Source organism: Nematostella vectensis, chromosome 12 (genome assembly GCF_932526225.1).
Source record: "Nematostella vectensis chromosome 12, jaNemVect1.1, whole genome shotgun sequence".
NCBI lineage: Eukaryota > Metazoa > Cnidaria > Anthozoa > Actiniaria > Edwardsiidae > Nematostella > Nematostella vectensis.
This window is the reverse complement of record NC_064045.1, coordinates 3,179,166-3,197,488: the sequence shown is the minus strand read 5'-3', so window position 1 is coordinate 3,197,488 and position 18,323 is coordinate 3,179,166. Positions and strand designations below refer to the sequence as shown.

Here is an 18,323-nt window from a genome sequence, read left to right as displayed (position 1 = left end):
GTCTGTACCCCGGTAACTTACGGCAACCGGAAGTTTTCACCTGTCACTCGTAACGCAATCTAAGTCACGCTCCACATGGCTTTAGGCCAATAACAAGTGAAAACGAAACGTGGCCTGTATTTACTCAACTGAATTCGTAAAAACTCATTGACTTGCTTCTACAACCATGTGGTGAATAGAAACGAGCCGAGGGATGGGTACTTGTAGGGTTTTATTGGGTGGAAAGGCCGTTAGAATTTTAGCTGTGGTCTTTGTCGGCTTTTCTTTGAGAGCCGTTCAGTCTACAAGAGCCGGTAAGTTTGAGAAACTTTCCTTTTCTTTATTATGGCCTTTTTTAAGCTATCTTTGTTTTATGTTGGTGACAAAAGGTTGTCTTTAGTACTTCTAGTACTTGAAGGTGCAAATTGTTCAATAATACTTTAAATGTTGAATTGAGGGTTGTAAAGGTGGTCGTTCTTTTGGCGCTAAAATTCACTAAAATATTGATATCGTGTTTAGATAAGATTAAAGAAAGACGGGACCCTTTCCTTTCTAGAAAACAAATTAAATATCAAGATACTTGCAGAATCTATCATTATTTCAGAATTTTCAGGGTTTATTGATTTTATTTCCTAAAATACGTAGTACGATAAAACTGAGTAGTAGAACGTGTAGCGTAATCAACACGTTAAATCAAGCGTAGCTGACAGAACTAAGTCTTTATAAGATATTATGATTCTTGTGCTTACATATGATCTTAGCAAAGCTATTTGCCTTTATTTCTACTACATCGTGTGAGGAGGTAGCGTATTTTTTCACACCTCGCTGGTAAACAATCTAAATTGGCCCTCGATCAACAAAAGACTTTATTGTTTAGAAGCCTACTCATGAAATGTAGATGACTTGCAAGTGAAAATTTATTCCGTTGCCATTGCGAACCGAACCATGTCGTCAGCTTGCAATCTGGTAAAAGTTGGTAAAATAACCAAAGATAAACCGAGAAATAATACGAGGAATGTCTCAGTCGAACTATGCGTGCAAACGTTTGCGTCCATATTTTTCGAAACTTTAAAAAAAAATTAAAGCCAACCAGACCGTGCGATTTTCATCGCCTCAAATAATTCCCGCTGCTTTACCGTAGCATTCAAATAGACGAAGGCGAAGTGTCAGAAAATACAATTTCGTACAGATTCTGATGCTCCACAACTGTAAGGGATAGAATGGTACCCTTCCCCAATAAATGATGATAATAATAATCAGCATGCTTGTAATAACATAGCATACCTGTCAACCCCAGAAAATCTCAAGGCTTGATTTTAGGGGGGAGGGGTGGGGTATACTCTCACTAGATTTCCTGCTATCATTGAACCAATCAGCAGATGCTTGCGGTTCATAAAGCTCTCACCGCAATATAGATCTCTCACGCATGTTTGATAAATGGCTATACACAAGGAATTATTGTTTTAAATTACTGATGACAAATAGGCAAAATGTTAAATTTCCATAGAAGGATTTGGTTTGGATGAGTGTGGTGTGGTATGTCGATGAGTGTGGTGGTATATCAGGTGAGTGTGGTGTAGTACATCAAAGAGTGTGGTGTTAGGTCAGATCAGTGTGGTGTAGTACTTCGATGAGTGTTGTGGTACGTCAGATGAGTGTGGTGGTATGTCAAATGAGTGTGGTGTAGTATCGATTGGTGGTGGTAGGTGAGATAACTGTGGTGTATAAACATTGATGATTAGTGGTAGATCAGATGAGGTAGATCAGATGCGCGTTGTGTAGTACGTAGATGAGTGTGCTGGTATGTCAGATGAGTGTTGGGTGGTACGTCGATGAGTGTGGTGGTAGGTCAGATGGGTGTGGTGTAGTACATCGATGAGTGTGGTGGTATATCAGATGAGTGTGATGTAGTACATTGATGAGTGTGGTGGTATGTCAAATGAGTGTGGTGTAGTATCGATGGGTGGTGGTAGGTCAGATAACTGTGGTGTATAACATCGATGATTAGTGGTAGATCAGATGCAGTAGATCAGATGCGCGTGGTGTAGTACGTAGATGAGTGTGGTGGTATGTCAGATGAGTGGGGTGGTACGTCGGTGAGTGTGGTGGTAGGTCAGATGGGTGTGATGTAGGACATCAATGAGTGTGGTGTTAGGTCAGATGAGTTTGGTGTAGTACATCGATGTGTATCGATTGGTGGTGGTAGGTGAGGTAACTGTGGTGTATAACATTGATGATTAGTGGTAGATCAGATGAGGTAGATCAGATACACGTGGTGTAGTACATAGATGAGTGTGGTGTTAGGTCAGATGGGTGTGGTGTAGTACGTAGATGAGTGTGGTGTTAGGTCAAATGAGTGTGATGTAGTATATGGATGAGTGTGGTGGTATGTCAAATGAGTGTGGTTTAGTATCGATGGGTGGTGGTAGGTCAGAAAACTGTGGTGTATAACATCGATGATTAGTGGTAGATCAGATGCGCGTGGTGTAGTACGTAGATGAGTGTGGTGGTATGTCAGATGAGTGTTGGGTGGTACGTCGATGAGTGTGGTGGTAGGTCAGATGGGTGTGGTGTAGTACATCGATGAGTGTGGTGGTATGTCAGATGAGTGTGATGTAGGACATCAATGAGTGTGGTGTTAGGTCAGATGAGTTTGGTGTTGTACATCGATGAGTGTGGTGTTAGGTCAGATGAGTTTGGTGTAGTACGTAGATGAGTGTGGTGTAGTACATCAATGAGTTGTGGTAGGTCAGATAAGTGTTTTGTGGTACATCGATAAGTGTGGTGGTATGTCAGACGAGTGATGTAGGACATCAATGAGTGTGGTGTTAGGTCAAATAAGTTTGTTGTAGTACATCGATGGGTGGTGGTATTAGGTCAGATAAGTGCATGGTGTAGTACATCGATGAGTGTGCTGGTATGTCAGATGGGTGTGGTGTAGGACATCAATGAGTGTGGTGTTAGGTCAGATGAGTTTGTTGTAGTACATCGATGAGTGTGGTGTTAGGTCAGATAAGTGCATGGTGTATTCATCGATGAGTGTTGTAGTACATCGATGAGTGTGGTGTTAGGTCAGATGAGTTTGGTGTAGTACATCGATGAGTTGTGGTAGGTCAGATAAGTGTTTTGTGGTACATAGATGAGTGTGGTGGCATGTCAGATGAGTGTTGGGTGGTACGTCGATGAGTGTGGTGGTATGTCAGATGCGTGTGGTGTAGTACATCGATGAGTGTGGTGGTATTTCAGATGCGTGTGGTGTAGTACATCGATAAGTGTGGTGGTATGTCAGACGAGTGATGTAGGACATCAATGAGTGTGGTGTTAGGTCAGATAAGTTTGTTGTAGTACATCGATGGGTGGTGGTATTAGGTCAGATAAGTGCATGGTGTAGTCATCGATGAGTGTTGTGGTACGTCAGATGAGTTTGGTGTAGTACATCGATAAGTGTGGTGTTAGGTCAGATAAGTGTGATGTAGGACATCAATGAGTGTTGTGGTACGTCAGATGAGTTTGGTGTAGTACATTGATAAGTGTGGTGTTAGGTCAGATAAGTGTGATGTAGGACATCGATGAGTGTTGTGGTACGTCAGATAAGTGCATAGTGTAGTACATCGATGAGTGTGGTAGTATGTCAGATAAGTGTGATGTAGGACATCAATGAGTGTGGTGTTAGGTCAGATGAGTTTGTTGTAGTACATCGATGAGTGTGGTGTTAGGTCAGATAAGTGCATGGTGTAGTCATCGATGAGTGTTGTGGTACGTCAGATGAGTGTGGTGGTAGATCAGATGAGTGTGGTGGTATATCAGATGAGTGTGTTGCTAGGTCAGGTGAGTGTGCTGTAGTACGTCGATGAGTGTGGTGGTAGATCAGATGCGCGTGGTGTAGTACGTAGATGGTGTGGTGGTATGTCAGATGAGTGTTGTGGTACAACAGATGAGTGTGGTGGTACAACAGATGAGTGTGGTGGTATGTCAGATTTGTGTGCTGTAGTATCGATGGGTGGTGGTAGGTCAGATAACTATGGTGTATAACATCGATGATTAGTGGTAGATCAGATGCGGTAGATCAGATGCGCGTGGTGTAGTACGTAGATGAGTGTGGTGGTAGGTCAGATGAGTGTGGTGGTAGGTCAGGTGAGTGTGGTGTGGTACGTCGGGTGAATGTGGTGTGGTATGTCGGGTGAGTGCGGTACGTTGAGTGATTGTAGGTCAGATGTGAGGTGTGGTACGCCGTGTGAGTAGTGGCAGGACAAATGATTAAATGGTTGATTAGGAGGATGACAAGAATAACGATGATGATGGTGTTGATGATGATAATGATAGGACACTGGTCATGGTGGTAAAACAAGGTGATCATAATGTTTGATGATGTGGGGGCAACAATAGTGGTGATGATAGTGATGGAAGATTGATAGGACTACAGTATTTTATGATGGTTGTGATAAGAAAAGAAAAAGGTAATGATCAGAGGATTGTGATGGTAATTATGCGATGATTCTAGGAGAACTAAAGGACTTGGAAGATGGTGGTGATAAGAAGGTGATAATGTGTCCCTTTGATGATAATGGTGATGCGATATGGTGATGATGATATTATTCTAGAAGAACAAGGAGAGAATGATAGGACTATTATGATTGCAAAGGTAATGAGATGATGATGATGGTGGTGGTTAAGGTGATCAGATGATGGTGATGGTGACTTTGCTGATTATGCTAGAAGAAGGATAAAAATGATAGGCCTATAGCATGACGATGGCAAGAAAAAGTGATGATGGTGATGATGCTAGGAGAACAAGGATAATAATGATAGAACTACATATAATGCTAGTAAGATTATAAAGATTGCATTGATAAATGCTTGTTGTGTGTCTCTTTCAGGCTGCACTTATCCCCTTGGGATGAGCGATGGCAGGATACGTAACACCCAGCTATCTGCAGAGTCGAGTGATCTGGGGTGGGGCCCTGGAAAGGCCCGGCTGAATGGTGCCTCTGCTTGGTGCAGTGACAGTGAAAAGCTATGGACTACCTTCCTTCAAATAAGGCTGGATAAAGTTAGACATGTGTCAGGGATTAGTTCACAGGGCCAGAGCCAATTAGTAAGGTCATACTATGTCCTAACATATGCCTTGAGGTATAGCCTAGATGGTATTGACTGGCATTGGTATAAAGATGTTGGAAGTGATCAAATTAAGGTAAACATTCCAGATCAGTTTCGAATTCCTATTGAGCCCTAAAGATGGGTAACCTCTTCAGGCCCATAGCAACGATTTTCAGGAGGGGGGCGTTTGGTTCCCATTCTTATCACAGTTCCCCCTTTAGTAGCCCCCCTTCAATATTAGGTGCAGTGGGGTGTTTTTAAACTACTCCCCCCCCCACCACCTCTCTGGTTATTGGGCTGTCCTGGGCTTTGCACGCCTAGATGAGTCTAAAGCTAACTAAACCAGAATCTCTTGCTTCAGCTTGTTAATACACTTTGATATATGAAAATAATATGTAATTTTGATAATGTTAATTGTATCCACAGATATTCACAGGGAACTCTAATTACAATACAGAGAAGCGTAATACGTTACGTGACACTTTTGTGACGCTCTACTTGAGGGTCTACCCACTTTCCTTTTACAATGACATGTGTCTTAGACTTGAGATTTATGGGTGTCTGGACGAGAAAGGTTAGTCTCTAATCGCTGGTGTCTCTCAAAATGCTGTAAGAAGAGCTTCCTGTCCAATCGCAAGATTTGATTTTGCCCGCTATCACATTTTTCTTTTAGCACATGGAGAAATACAATATGTGCGCTGTTGTAAACTCTCCGCCGTGAATCCTAAAGTTTGCTAGTATGACTTGAGGACTAGCAAACAACCATGAATCTGTCCTATACAAGGATATGCTATTGGGTGTGTTACTGGTAGGGTTTTTTACCATCTCTCACCATCTCTAAGCTATTCTTATCCTAAATGAAGCATACATCTATTTTAAAATATGTTGTCAAATGACAATTGTCAAATTGCAGTTCTACTGTCAAAAAAACCATGAAACCCCGTACGAAACGAGACGCGCTTTGAAGCGCTTTCAAAAGGCTTCATTAGGGGCTTAAGAAGCGCTTCAAAGGGGCTTCATATCGGGGGGCTTCATTGGGTGCACTTTTTGGCTTAAATTGAAGCGCACGAGAAGCGATTCTGCAGCGCTGAAGCTATATTGAAGCGGTCCATTGATCACTTTATCTAGCAGCCTATTTGAAGCGATCAAGAAGCGTTATGAAGCGACGATTGATACTCTTATTTATTAACGCCGTATGAAAACAATTTTTATTCGAGTTTTACGCAATCCATGCATTCCATGACCCTAATTGCATAAAGTACTGATTACAGCAGGGAGAGAAAATTAGGAAAATTAAACCCGTTCTTCACATCCACACATTAAAAATTTAGGGTTTTAAATGTCACTATTTGCGGCTCGATAAAAAAAAACTGTTAATTTCCTGGTCCTATATTTGAATTATTGCTTTAACGGTATACTGTTAGTTGTTAGCAGTAAACGGCTCGATAAAAAAAATCAAGTGATAAAATAAGAAAGTACATTAATGTTAGCGTATTCTTCTACAAGTTTATGCTATAAGCACATATACGTACCTGATAAAGCTTTTATTTCAGCGTTGTATTCCACTCTACAAATCCGCGGCCCTTCTCACGGCCAAACTATGCCAACTTCTACCCCTTTCCCCGCTTCTTTGACTCATATGTCTTCCATCTGGACAACATTGAATCAGGCTTCGTCCACCCAATACCCTTGTGCAAACATTTTTTCAAACTATTGTTTTACCTTGGCTAGCAAATGCAACGACGGAATTGCATCATTGCAACACTTCGATCAACTAACTTCAACGAACCTAGCTTGGATATCCCGCCTTTACTGACGGAGATAGCACACCCGATTTTCATTGGTCCGTTTTGATTCATGTGCTATTTAGCAATCTAAATTTGAATGCTTCCAATTTTTGCCATTAAGGCTGTCAAAGTGATTTTGAAACATACGTGTGTTTTGCTAAATGTTATCAGATCTTCAAACATATCGACCTCACGCTTCTAACGCACAGGAAAAGAACGAGCATTAAACAAAATTGGCTATCAGGGAATTATTGTTTGCAATGTTCCTAAAATTTGTCAAAACTTTCTATTCCGGAACATACAGCCAGCCTGGCTTAATAAGCATCTCGACAAGCTCAAACAAAGCCTTGAAGACAAATTGAATAATATTCAGGAAGACTCAAACACAAACTCTCATGATCTGATGAAAGTGATAGACCCGTTACTGCTGGCTGCGTGGCAATCGTTTCAGGAAAAAGATACAAAAAAAGCCCTTTGATATACAAAGTAAGCATTTAGATAATGTAATCCCTCGCTACGATGTGAAAATTAAAAGCAGTGCATAGTAGTTGGTGCGGCCTTTGAGGATGATGATCTTAGTGCACTCTTCATGCGATGTCTCAACCATAGCTTTTACGACAGCTTTTGCAGCGCTTTTACGGCGCTTTGAAGCGCTTCTCGTTTCGTACGGGAACTCGTCAAATTTTAACTAAATGTATAAAATGTGGATAATTTCTGCGATTATATTACTTATCATCTTTATTCTTACAAATAATTATACCCATAAGCAGTGATTGGTCTTTAGAACTGCCATTTGCCAATTGCCATTTCCACTGATAACGTTTATTGAAATAGGTGTATATTTCAAGACATTTTGTGCTTAACAAGGTTTGAATTTTATTATTATGCTTACATATGAATTGTCGAGTAGAATGGCAAGCCTTTTTTCACATGACTTCCAAGGTCCAGAGGTCTACCATGATCGTTTGTCCTTTTTAAACAGGTTATGAAAAAGAGTTTTTGTCCTAAACAGGGCCATGGCCAGAGTCATGTTTTGTAAGATATATCTTTGTCCTAAACAGGGTCAGGGCTGCTTACTCCTGGCCACGCCCCTATACCCACCCAGGCTATCCACCACTCCTCGGGCAGACATTCAAATAAACGACACACTACTTACAGCATATTTTATCTTTTATCTTTTGCTTCATCACAGAATCTTGCACCAAAATTGAATCCCAAACAGATGGTGACATTCTTTCCCCAAACTACCCCCGTCCCTACCCCCCAGAGACCGACTGCACCTGGATCATCACCCTCCCTGACAAAGCCAAGCAAGTCGCCGTCATCTTCAAGGACTTTGACGTCCAAGAAGCGCATGCCTCAGGAGAGTGTACCGCTGACCAGGTGGAGGTACTTGACGGCCCACTCGACACCTCCACTTCTATTGGTCGATACTGCAACGGCAAGTCGCTGAGCCCCGCCATGACGACAGGAAACACTGCTAGGATCCAGTTTCATTCTGGTTTTGACAGCAAACCTAGAAAAGGCTTCCTGGCTAGTTTTCTCTCCTTTACACAAGGTAGCCACACTTTCAGCCTGAATCATCTCACTGTTATCATCATGATCAATAGACCATTCCAGCTATAAGCATGCGCGCGCATTCACCATGGAAACTTTCCTCAACTACCGTCATGCAGCACGCGCTTCGTTTGGTGCAAGCTTTAAAATGCGCACGCTGCATTCTGGTAGTTGAGGTAGGTTTCTATGGTAATGCGCGCGCAAACTTATAGCTGGAATGGCCCATTGCTGTTGAAATAGCTTGGATTATTTTGCTAAAGAATGGAAATTACCCTTTTAGAGCTAAATTAATAATCTCAGGCCCATGCTATTCACATCGAAGTTTGCTATAACTAAATACACACCAGCAAGCGACAAAAAAACAGTGAAGAGAGGCAAAGGCGATACAGAGCATCGCCCTGCCAACTGTGCCACCAAGGCCCAATCTATCCCGTTCTATACAACGACACTCGTAAATCGCGCGCTCTGATTGGTCAAGAGTTTCTATTAGAGGACAGAAGCACGCAAAAAGGAGATCTATTTGTTAAATACTGAAATCCAAATTCTATTCTTGCACCGTAAGGCGTAGACCCTGTAAAGACAACAAGTGGATGTCACGGCAGCTCTGTCACGCTCGACTGCTCTGTCACGAAACACTCCATCCAAATTCTTCACGTCCATTATGGGGCCTACCCATACTCCTCAGCGTGCGGTGGTGGTGCTATATCGAACAAGACATGTCAAGGCCGTGATGCTGTCACGGAAGTCATGTCACGCTGTCAGTATCATCATTCATGTGTCGTTGATGTGTCGGGACACGCATTTAATGTGAGCTGTGGAGAAGTTAAGCCGAGACTGGAAGTCTATTATCAGTGCAATGGGAAAGAATTAAGGAGTGAGTGTTTTGATATTTTAATATATTTGTTTTATGTCCTCGAAGGCCGCGATTGCGATTACCAATTTACAGAATCAACAAAGTCGTACCGCTTGGTCCAGCCTCAGACTTGACCCCCCGACATACGGTAGTGGCTGTTTTCTTGGATTTATTTTACCCACTATGTCTCTTTGTCTCTGTCTCTTAGAAGTGGAGAGTATCATAGAATCGTAGAATAAATTGACAAACTGAAATCTTTTTATAAAAATTTTTTTAAAACAACACAAAAAGATTAGAATAACAAAGAAGTTTGCTATTCTCGACACAAGCCCGCACACCTACCCCCTCGGTTTGTTCCCGCTACCGCACAACACCCACAGCCCCTTATTTGCCTCCTCCAGCCCGTGCCATGGTACGAATACCCGCTTTTAACCAACAAATGTTTTCTCACGTATAGCCTGCTTGCAGGCGGTACTCGGTGTTATTAGCGCGGAAAACCCTCTCCGTTCGGTGAAACTGAACGGACATCCCACTATAACCATCTTGCCCTACTTATGTGATGAATGCTCACTACCACATTTCTTTCTACAGCTACAGCCTCCCCGACCACGATTACCACAGTACCACCAACCACAGCCACCACCCGAACCCCACCCTCCCCTCCCATACCTTCAACCCCCTTACCCAGATCTGGCCCGCCCGCTACCGTGCCTTCTACGGTCCCCCCCACGGACCTCGTGGTGTCAGAGGTGGTCACCTACCCGTACACCGCGACACCATCCATGCAAACGCATAGCGAGTTTCAGGCCAGGGGTGGGGGCGAGGGGGGTGATGCCCCCCTGATTATTGGACTGGGCGTGGCTATCACGTTCGTTGCCGTGGTAACTGTCATTGTTGTGGCAGTTTTCCTCTGCCGACGCAGGTAAAGATTGTTATCATCAACTATTCGTTAGTTATTGTTTACGATTTGAAGTAGAACTGTTTGAAAGAAACCTTCACGATAAAAACCTAAAAATAAAGTCAAATACGTTATTGACGATATGTGATTGAAAATGTCTCGGTTACTTGCTTAAATAGGCCGATGCAAGTGGATGCTTTGTGTAACTCGGTAATGTATGGGAGCGATTGGTCTTCTATCTTCAACAAGTGTGATGTAAAATCTTTTTCAGGCGGCGCCAGTACAAGGGCTCTTCAGTTCCCGATGTGATTTTCTCGCCTGAAGAATTGCCAAAAAACGGGTATGGTATTTCTCTACCTACCTGTCTTTTTATCCCCTGCTTGAAGGATAACGTGTGTCAACGCACCCTCTTGGAGAGTGGCGCGATAGCTCAGTGGTACGGGCTTTGCTTTTTAAGCAAGGTGTTTCATAAGGCCACGGCGGCCGGCGGAACCACCAGCTATTTTCCACCAAGCACCGGCTAACTTTTAAAAATGTTAATTTAAGTTTTATTTGAACTGATAAAATAAATTAACTCCCATACCCTACTTATCAATCCCCAACGCCTACTATGAAACTTAATGAAACCCCTGGGTTCAAATCCTGGTCAGGTGTGGAATTGTTTCTCCCCTAGCTTTTTTACCTCTGCTTCAGTAATAACGTGCCACTGCTCTTTCTTGTCTTTTTCGAGTTGCGTTATAGCTTAGTGGTGCGGGCTAAATCTCTGTAGTAAGAAGACCAGGATTCAAACCCGAGTCAGGGCAACATGGAATTTGTTCAGAGCTGTAACAACCAGACTCTGCTATATTAAGGACTGTTAATCCCGCATCTTCTTGGATAAGGACGTTAAGCCGGAGGTCCTGTCTCTCATCGCACTTTATTAACCTGCATTGGGGGACGTAAAAGAACCGCTGGGGACACTACTCCGTGGTACCATTTTAGTGACACTCGCTTACTAACTCACACTCATTCTCGATCTTGTCCCAGGTTTCCCTCGGGATCTTCTCGAAAAAACGACTACGAGACAGTTAACATATTGTACGAGAGGTGAGCCAAAGACTTATGCTTTATTTCTAAAAGTTTGCGATTTTCACGCACTTACCATTTCAATCTAGAGTTCATTGATTTCCCCATTCATGCACTGTTCTGGATACTAGACTACAATGAAACAAGGAGGAAACGCTTTTTCTAAGAAATTCTATGCGCGAACCCTCCCTCCTCTTTCGCAGCGTTAGAATGTCTACCTTGTTTGTTGTTGTTCTTCTTGTTGTTGCTTTTGCTTTTTCATTTCTTATTTTTATATATATATATATTTTTTTTTTTTTTGCAGTGCGGACAGCTGTCCCCAAAGTGGCAAACACCCCGCGGCTGGAGTAGAATATTCACCCCTATACAGGTAAGACACTACCATCTCGCTTTTTTTTTCTGTAATTGCTCGAAAAAGCCTCTACCTCAAGTCCCTCAATTAAGGGTGAGGAAGCTCTTTTTGAGAATTTAATTTACCCTGCATTACTTTAAAAATAGCATCTTGGTGTTTTTATTGTAGGATTGGTTGAAGTTGCCCTTGAATCAAGCGGATTTAATACCGTGAATCAAGCGGATTTAATTATCTACTGAGATAAATGTCTTACTTGCATAGGGTTTCTTAGCCTACGAAACCACGCGTTACGCAAGTATGGTCAACAAACTTTAAGATTTGGTGATTCTTTCACCTTATTTTGGCAGTAGACGGGGTTGTGCGCGCATCCTTTATTCAGAAAGCTCTTCATTTTATTGCTGGAGCATAAACTACACAACGGTCGTAGTCGTTTTATGTTGATGTATCTTAGTATTCCAAGTAATGACAATAATGCATTGTCGGGCGTTAGTCGGATTCAGGGTGTTTGAACAGTTTGTCACCAACTATTGCTTTTTTCAGGCCTGAACCTTTGCCGGGGATCATTGAGAACCCATTGTACGAATGGTAAGTTATAGTTGAGGCTTATGAGGCTAGAAGAAGTAAAGTATACTTGCAGATCTTACAAAACACACGTTGGAGATAAGATCAATCCTCAACATTCGGACTTGATTTATGAACGTCCCCAACTAACAGACTGCAAGCAGTCTGATAAAGAAGGTTGAAATGATGAGTATTGATAATGGTGATGATGATGATAAGTATTGATGATTTTGATGGCTATTGAATGGCTATTGATGGTGATGACGACGACAACGACCATCACAAACACCCCGCACAAACACTTTTCAGGATTCTTTGAAGCCCCTGTGGCGACGATAATGTTTGCATTGATGTTGATTACTGTTACAATGATAATGTTACATGTTCTCATTCTTGTTTTGTCCATTCTCAGTTCTGGCCCAAGTCATGGTTATGAGAGGTATGTGTTTTATCCTGTCTTGAATGACATGGCGGAAAAACACTGAACATGCGCACTTTGCAGAGATGGAGAAAGTAGATAAAATTTCTTACAATGGCCATCAGTTCCTTGTATTCCGGACTAAGAACAAGAGGACGAAATGCACATATCCAGATTTTGGATTTTTGAGATAATTTTTTCTTGATCTTCTTGCGCTATGTATGGGCTCAGGGACGAAAAGCTCACATTTCAATGACACTTTACAAAAAGTCGCATCAATTTGAAAAAAACTCACACAAAATTTTTTTTATATTACTCACTAGGCACTTAACGAGAATTTTCCGCCTTATTTGATGTGAAATGAGCTTATGGGAAATGTCAAGTCATGTTTTTCCGTCATGTCGTCTTGAATGACATTGTCTGAAGAGCAGTTTTGACTGAGTTTTCTTTCGGCAGTGTTGGACCCACCACTAGCCCCAGCTCAAGCTCTCCAGTCTATGACAGGTAGCACTCTTAACAACAAGCTAGGGAACGATAGAGGGCGCATGATGGATTATGGGAACGATAGAGGGCGCGTGATGGATTATGGGAACGATAGAGGGCGCATGATGGATTATGGGAAGGATAGAGGGCGCATGATGGATTATGGGAAGGATAGAGAGGGCGCATGATGGATTATGGGAACGATAGAGGGCGCATGATGGATTATGGGAAGGATAAAGAGGGCGCATGATAGATTATGGGAACGATAGAGGGCGCATGATGGATTATGGAAACGATAGAGAGGGCGCATGATGGATTATGGGAAGGATAGAGAGACCGCATTATAGATTATGGGAAGGATAGAGAGGGCGCATGATGGATTATGGGAAGGATAGAGAGGGCGCATGATGAATTATGGGAACGATGGAGAGGCCGCATGATGGATTATGGGAACAATAGAGAGGCCGCATGATGGATTATGGGAAGTATAGAGAGGGCGCATGATTGATTATGGGAAGGATAGAGAGGGCGCATGATGGATTATGGGAAGGATAGAGAGGCCGCATGATGGATTATGGGAAGGATAGAGAGGGCGCATGATAGATTATGGGAAGGATAGAGAGAGCGCATGATGGATTATGGGAAGGATAGAGAGGGCGCATGATGGATTATGGGAACGATAGAGGGCGCATGATGGATTATGGGAACGATAGAGAGGGCGCATGATGGATTATGGGAAGGATAGAGAGGGCGCATGATGGATTATGGGAAGGATAGAGAGGGCGCATGATGGATTATGGGAAGGAAAGGTGATTGCACGATGAGTTTTGTAATTTTGCACTTTATTTCAAGTATTTTTTTTATCAATTTGAATTTTTTTTGTATTGATAGCGACTAACTAAGCTTGTCCATCCATCCCATACTCCTCCGCGCGCCACGTGCTACCACCCCAGAATCCACTACGCGCACGTAATACAAGAATACCATAGCGAAGCCAATTACTTGGTTTCATGATAACATTTGATCAATTTACAGCCCACTGACAGTCATCAAGAACCCTGCAGCCTCGATCACGAACCCCAACTATGACAAGAACGCCATCGACATACCGGTAAATATATTGACGTCATTTCCAGTTTGATGACCCACCTGGAATAAATTAAGATTTTTGAGACAACACCAACGTCGTTCACGTTAATTACGAAATTTCTCAATTTTCATACAAAAACTGAAGCCAGATTATTTTAAGGAGGGACTTTAGCCATACCCATCCCTCCCCTTTCCTATCATTATTTTGGGGTGGAGTGTGAAAGTGTAAATGTCTTGTTTTAAAATGATTTTGGTTTCGGTTACCTTACTCGGTTTCTTTCCCTTGTTTTGGTTCGTCTTTTCTTTGTTTAAGGCACTTTTTTGTTTTAGCTGGCATGATCAGCCGGAGACAAGCAATCATACCCTCACCATAACGGGCACCAAGGTGAAAGTGCTTCAATCCTCTGTATGGTTCAAACACAACGATACCTCAATAGTACGACCAATGAAGTGAACAAAACCTTTATCGGTTTGTAAACATCTGAGTTCTGAAAAATTCCTTTTAAAGGATACTGAATTAAACGAAAGAGGCCATTAGAATAGGGCAGGGATTGTTTTGGTTAAGTTCTTCTATAATCCATAAGCCCTCCCCAATGTGGGATTCTACTAAATGCAAATGAACAAAGGCGATCTTTATTCCCCGTTATTTGTACGGCTTATGGATAAGACTTTGAAACTCGATGATTATAACGCAGCGGTGACTGTAGTGGTGCAGGCATTGGCGAGGGCCAGAGATGATGGTGTTTAATAAGGTGTACATAATATGTGTTCGTCACCCTAGCCCCAGGCCTTCTTACCGGTTTTTCTGTCCTTGGAGATGAACTGTGGGGAAGGTTGGGGTCTGGGGCGAGCTCACCCATCTCGGGAGATGGTTTCCTGTGACGTCACAACTCTTTCATTCCACAGGAAGCCCAAAAAGGAACCCGAGTAAGAGCGCCTGGGGCTCGACTGTGTATTCAGGTTTATTAATACAGAAGCCTATTGTTTGTGATAATGATAGTGTTTCTGATATGGTAATAATGATAGTTTTATATTTAATTTTCATCAAATAGACCTAGTGCGAGCCTGGTAGACGGCTCCCCAATGGTTTTATCACAAAAAATACTATTTTTAGGGTCTCGAGATTTGAGTTGATAAAAATAGCAAGAACGTGAGAGGGGGTCTCTTGCTTATTGCGCACCACAGGAATCCTGAAACTCCTGAAATAGTAATTTCCTTCTTTATAAATAGTGTAAAAAATGTCCGTCAATCAAATGGCCAGCGCTTAAGTGGTTTCCTATAACGCCAGGTAACTGCAGAGAACGGTCGGAATACGCCTATGTCCAGCGGGCATTCGATGGCGATAATAACATATTGCATTCTTTTTTTAACCCAAGTGTCTGAGAGTCTGCACCTCTATATACATGAGTAACGTGTGCTTCCGTAGCCACCAAGTCGGCATGTGATAACTAGCAATTTAAAGTGTCTCAAAAATGCTACAGTATTCGCCATTCTTACGATGGGCAACGATGGGCATGTTGATGTTATACTGAATGAAAACTGGAAAATGCTTAGGGTTTTGTAATTCTCCCGGAATATCTTCGTTAGTTAAATTCACAAGATCAGCATTGGTATCTTTAGACGCCATGTTCAATATTTCATTTCCGAATAGGCCATTCCAGCTATAATTTTGCGCGCGCCTAACCATAGAAACCTACCGCAACTACCAGAATGCAGCGCGCGTTTTTTAAGCTCACATCAAACAAAGCGCGCGCTGCATGACGGTAGTTGAGGTACGTTCCTATGGTGAGTGCGCGCGCATGCTTATAGCTGGAATGGCCTATTACGCTAGACTGCTCTTAAGGGTGTACTGACATTAGTGTTGCAAAAAATATGCGTTTCAAGTTCCCAAAAATTGACTTTAAGTTGATCTCAGCCTTTTCGGGTTATGATAATTCCCATATTTTGTAAAAACGGAGATTCAGCGAAGATTTAGTCAAGCCAACCTTTTTGAAGCCAAAGTTTTCAATTTTCACTACCTTTGCGAGCTGCAAACACCGGTTGCAAACGCTCGCGCACGCACTGAAAATCTTATTTCAAAGTAGCGCGCGCTGTATCAGAATTTTAAAATACTTTTTCAATTTCCATCATGACATGACGGATATCGCTCCTTTGAAGTGTAAATACCACGAAAAACTATTGGGATTTGACTTTAAACTTCATTTCAATTTCATCATGTGAGACATCAGTGTCTGAGCAGGCCGAATGAGTACGCGCGGGCTTTGTTTCACTTCCGGTTCTGCGTTTTCTAAAAAAAGCTTTTTTTTGTCGCCAAATTATTTCAAAACGCAATATTTTTTCTGTATTCCTTTTTATTAAAATCTTCTTCATATAGCCAAGCATGGATTTAGCGTTAATCTAACAGAAACCAAAATTATATCAAATAATCTGGATTTCAGGACCTTTAAAAAATTATACAAACAATTACTCAATAATTTCTAAAACGCATGCTTGGCTTAATGCACTCATCCCTCAAGATTCATAAAACCTATTCAATTTTTGTTTTCGAGCAATTTTACTTGAAATATTTGCTTTTATCTATATCTATGACGTCACATCATGACGTCACGGGGTAGCGTCATCATTATAGTCAGCACGTTTTTGTTGGTCAACTTGGCAAATATCACACCCTTATAACTTTCTACAAGGCTTTTATGCTATATTCAATTTTCCTTAGCAACAGATGTCAGTACACCCTTAAAAGAAAAGCTTTAAATAGAGGCCCTGTGCCATTCTGTTACATTTACTGTAGTTTTAGCACAGGACCTCGATTTGAAGCTTTTCTGTAAACACGAGTCTCTGCCATAAAAGGGATAGCTCCTCCCACCCCCGGGCTCAAATTTGCAATTATTGTCAGAACACTGCCACGCTAGCAGTCACTAATTATAAGCCTCCTGTAAAATTCTCTGAGCCTCAGTCGGTTGGAATAAAACTATTTTTGCAAGGTAACAAGACAGTTGAAGCAGTCGAGCATAATTCGGAAATGAGCTATTGCGACCCTAAAACCGTCCCAGCATGCTGTTCGCTTATCAACTCGACCCAATCTCCTGCGCAGCGTAAGAATGGTCAATACTTTATAATAAAAAAAGGCAGAAGACCAGCCTGGTCCATGGCGTTGTTTGGGTTTTCTGTGGTCGTAGATGGACCAAGGGGATTGCAAGGGACCTGGGACGCCTCATCACACCCACTACAGGAAACCCAATCAGATGCCAAGGACTAATTTGGCAGATGCCCCCCTACTGTGTGGGGGTGTCGGGTCTAACAAGGCTGTCAATCAAGGCTGTGTTTCTCGTGATATGATTTTATTTAAACTGTAAACAAATATTTAAAAATTTATAACGCGTTAATAAAAGTGAATTGTTTCTGTTTTGCGTTGTTATCTAGCAAAGACGTGGCACAGCTACAAAAACAATAGACCATTAATTGAATATTCTATTAGCCATATCGATAGGATACACAGAAAGATGGGTGTGGTCTTGTGGGGGGGAGGGGGACTACAAGAATACACTATACTATATGGGTTACCATTCTATTATCCATGATTACCAAGGAAGGCGGGGGAAAGAGGCGCATTAGCAAAAACAATATTTTATGAGTGAAAATTCTACAAGCTATAGCCAGAGCACACACGCTGTGAGGGGGACTACAAGGGGGGACGTTGGAATACCGCACAATATTTTTCAGGATACTGCATACCGCACAGAAGGACGAGGTTTGGGAGAGCATGCGCGACATCCCGTTAACAGCGGGATGATTTTACCGCAATACCGCCGTTTAAAATGCAAAATCTCGCAGTGTTTTGAAATACTGCATCATGTTTTGTGCTCTTTTACCGCAATCGCGTACAAATAAAGGGCCAATACCGCAAAAACCAACGTCCCCCCTCCCCTACAACAGATACACTATATTTTAAGGGGTCACGCACCGTTCTTCCAGTCATCGCCAAAAATAAGAGTACACGGCATATCCTAGGTCATTGATTTCCCAAATAGCAAAAGTCTAGTCGACCCCATTTCATTGAATATCTCTTAATCGCGAAAAGGTTACCTGCTCCCTAATCTCAATGCAACTCTCGGGTCAAGTATCTAAACGATTCGTGAGACACTCGGCAAGACGAGAGCACAGGCGGCCAAACTAATCGATGC

At 42.2% G+C, this 18,323-nt stretch overlaps 1 protein-coding gene across 1 annotated transcript; it reads left to right on the top strand.

Annotated features, from left to right (window-relative positions):
• The first annotated feature begins 60 nt into the window (after nucleotides 1-60).
• Nucleotides 61-17,544, top strand: LOC5516849. The gene is made up of 14 exons (XM_048719629.1): nucleotides 61-293; nucleotides 4,857-5,170; nucleotides 5,503-5,650; nucleotides 8,056-8,421; nucleotides 8,983-9,294; nucleotides 9,865-10,195; nucleotides 10,443-10,511; nucleotides 11,198-11,257; nucleotides 11,541-11,606; nucleotides 12,129-12,173; nucleotides 12,562-12,588; nucleotides 13,024-13,071; nucleotides 14,086-14,161; nucleotides 14,470-17,544. The coding sequence occupies exons 1-14, from the start codon at nucleotides 194-196 to the stop codon at nucleotides 14,476-14,478; spliced, it is 1,971 nt and encodes a 656-aa protein (XP_048575586.1). The 5' UTR covers nucleotides 61-193; the 3' UTR covers nucleotides 14,479-17,544.
• Nucleotides 17,545-18,323: the final 779 nt, after the last annotated feature.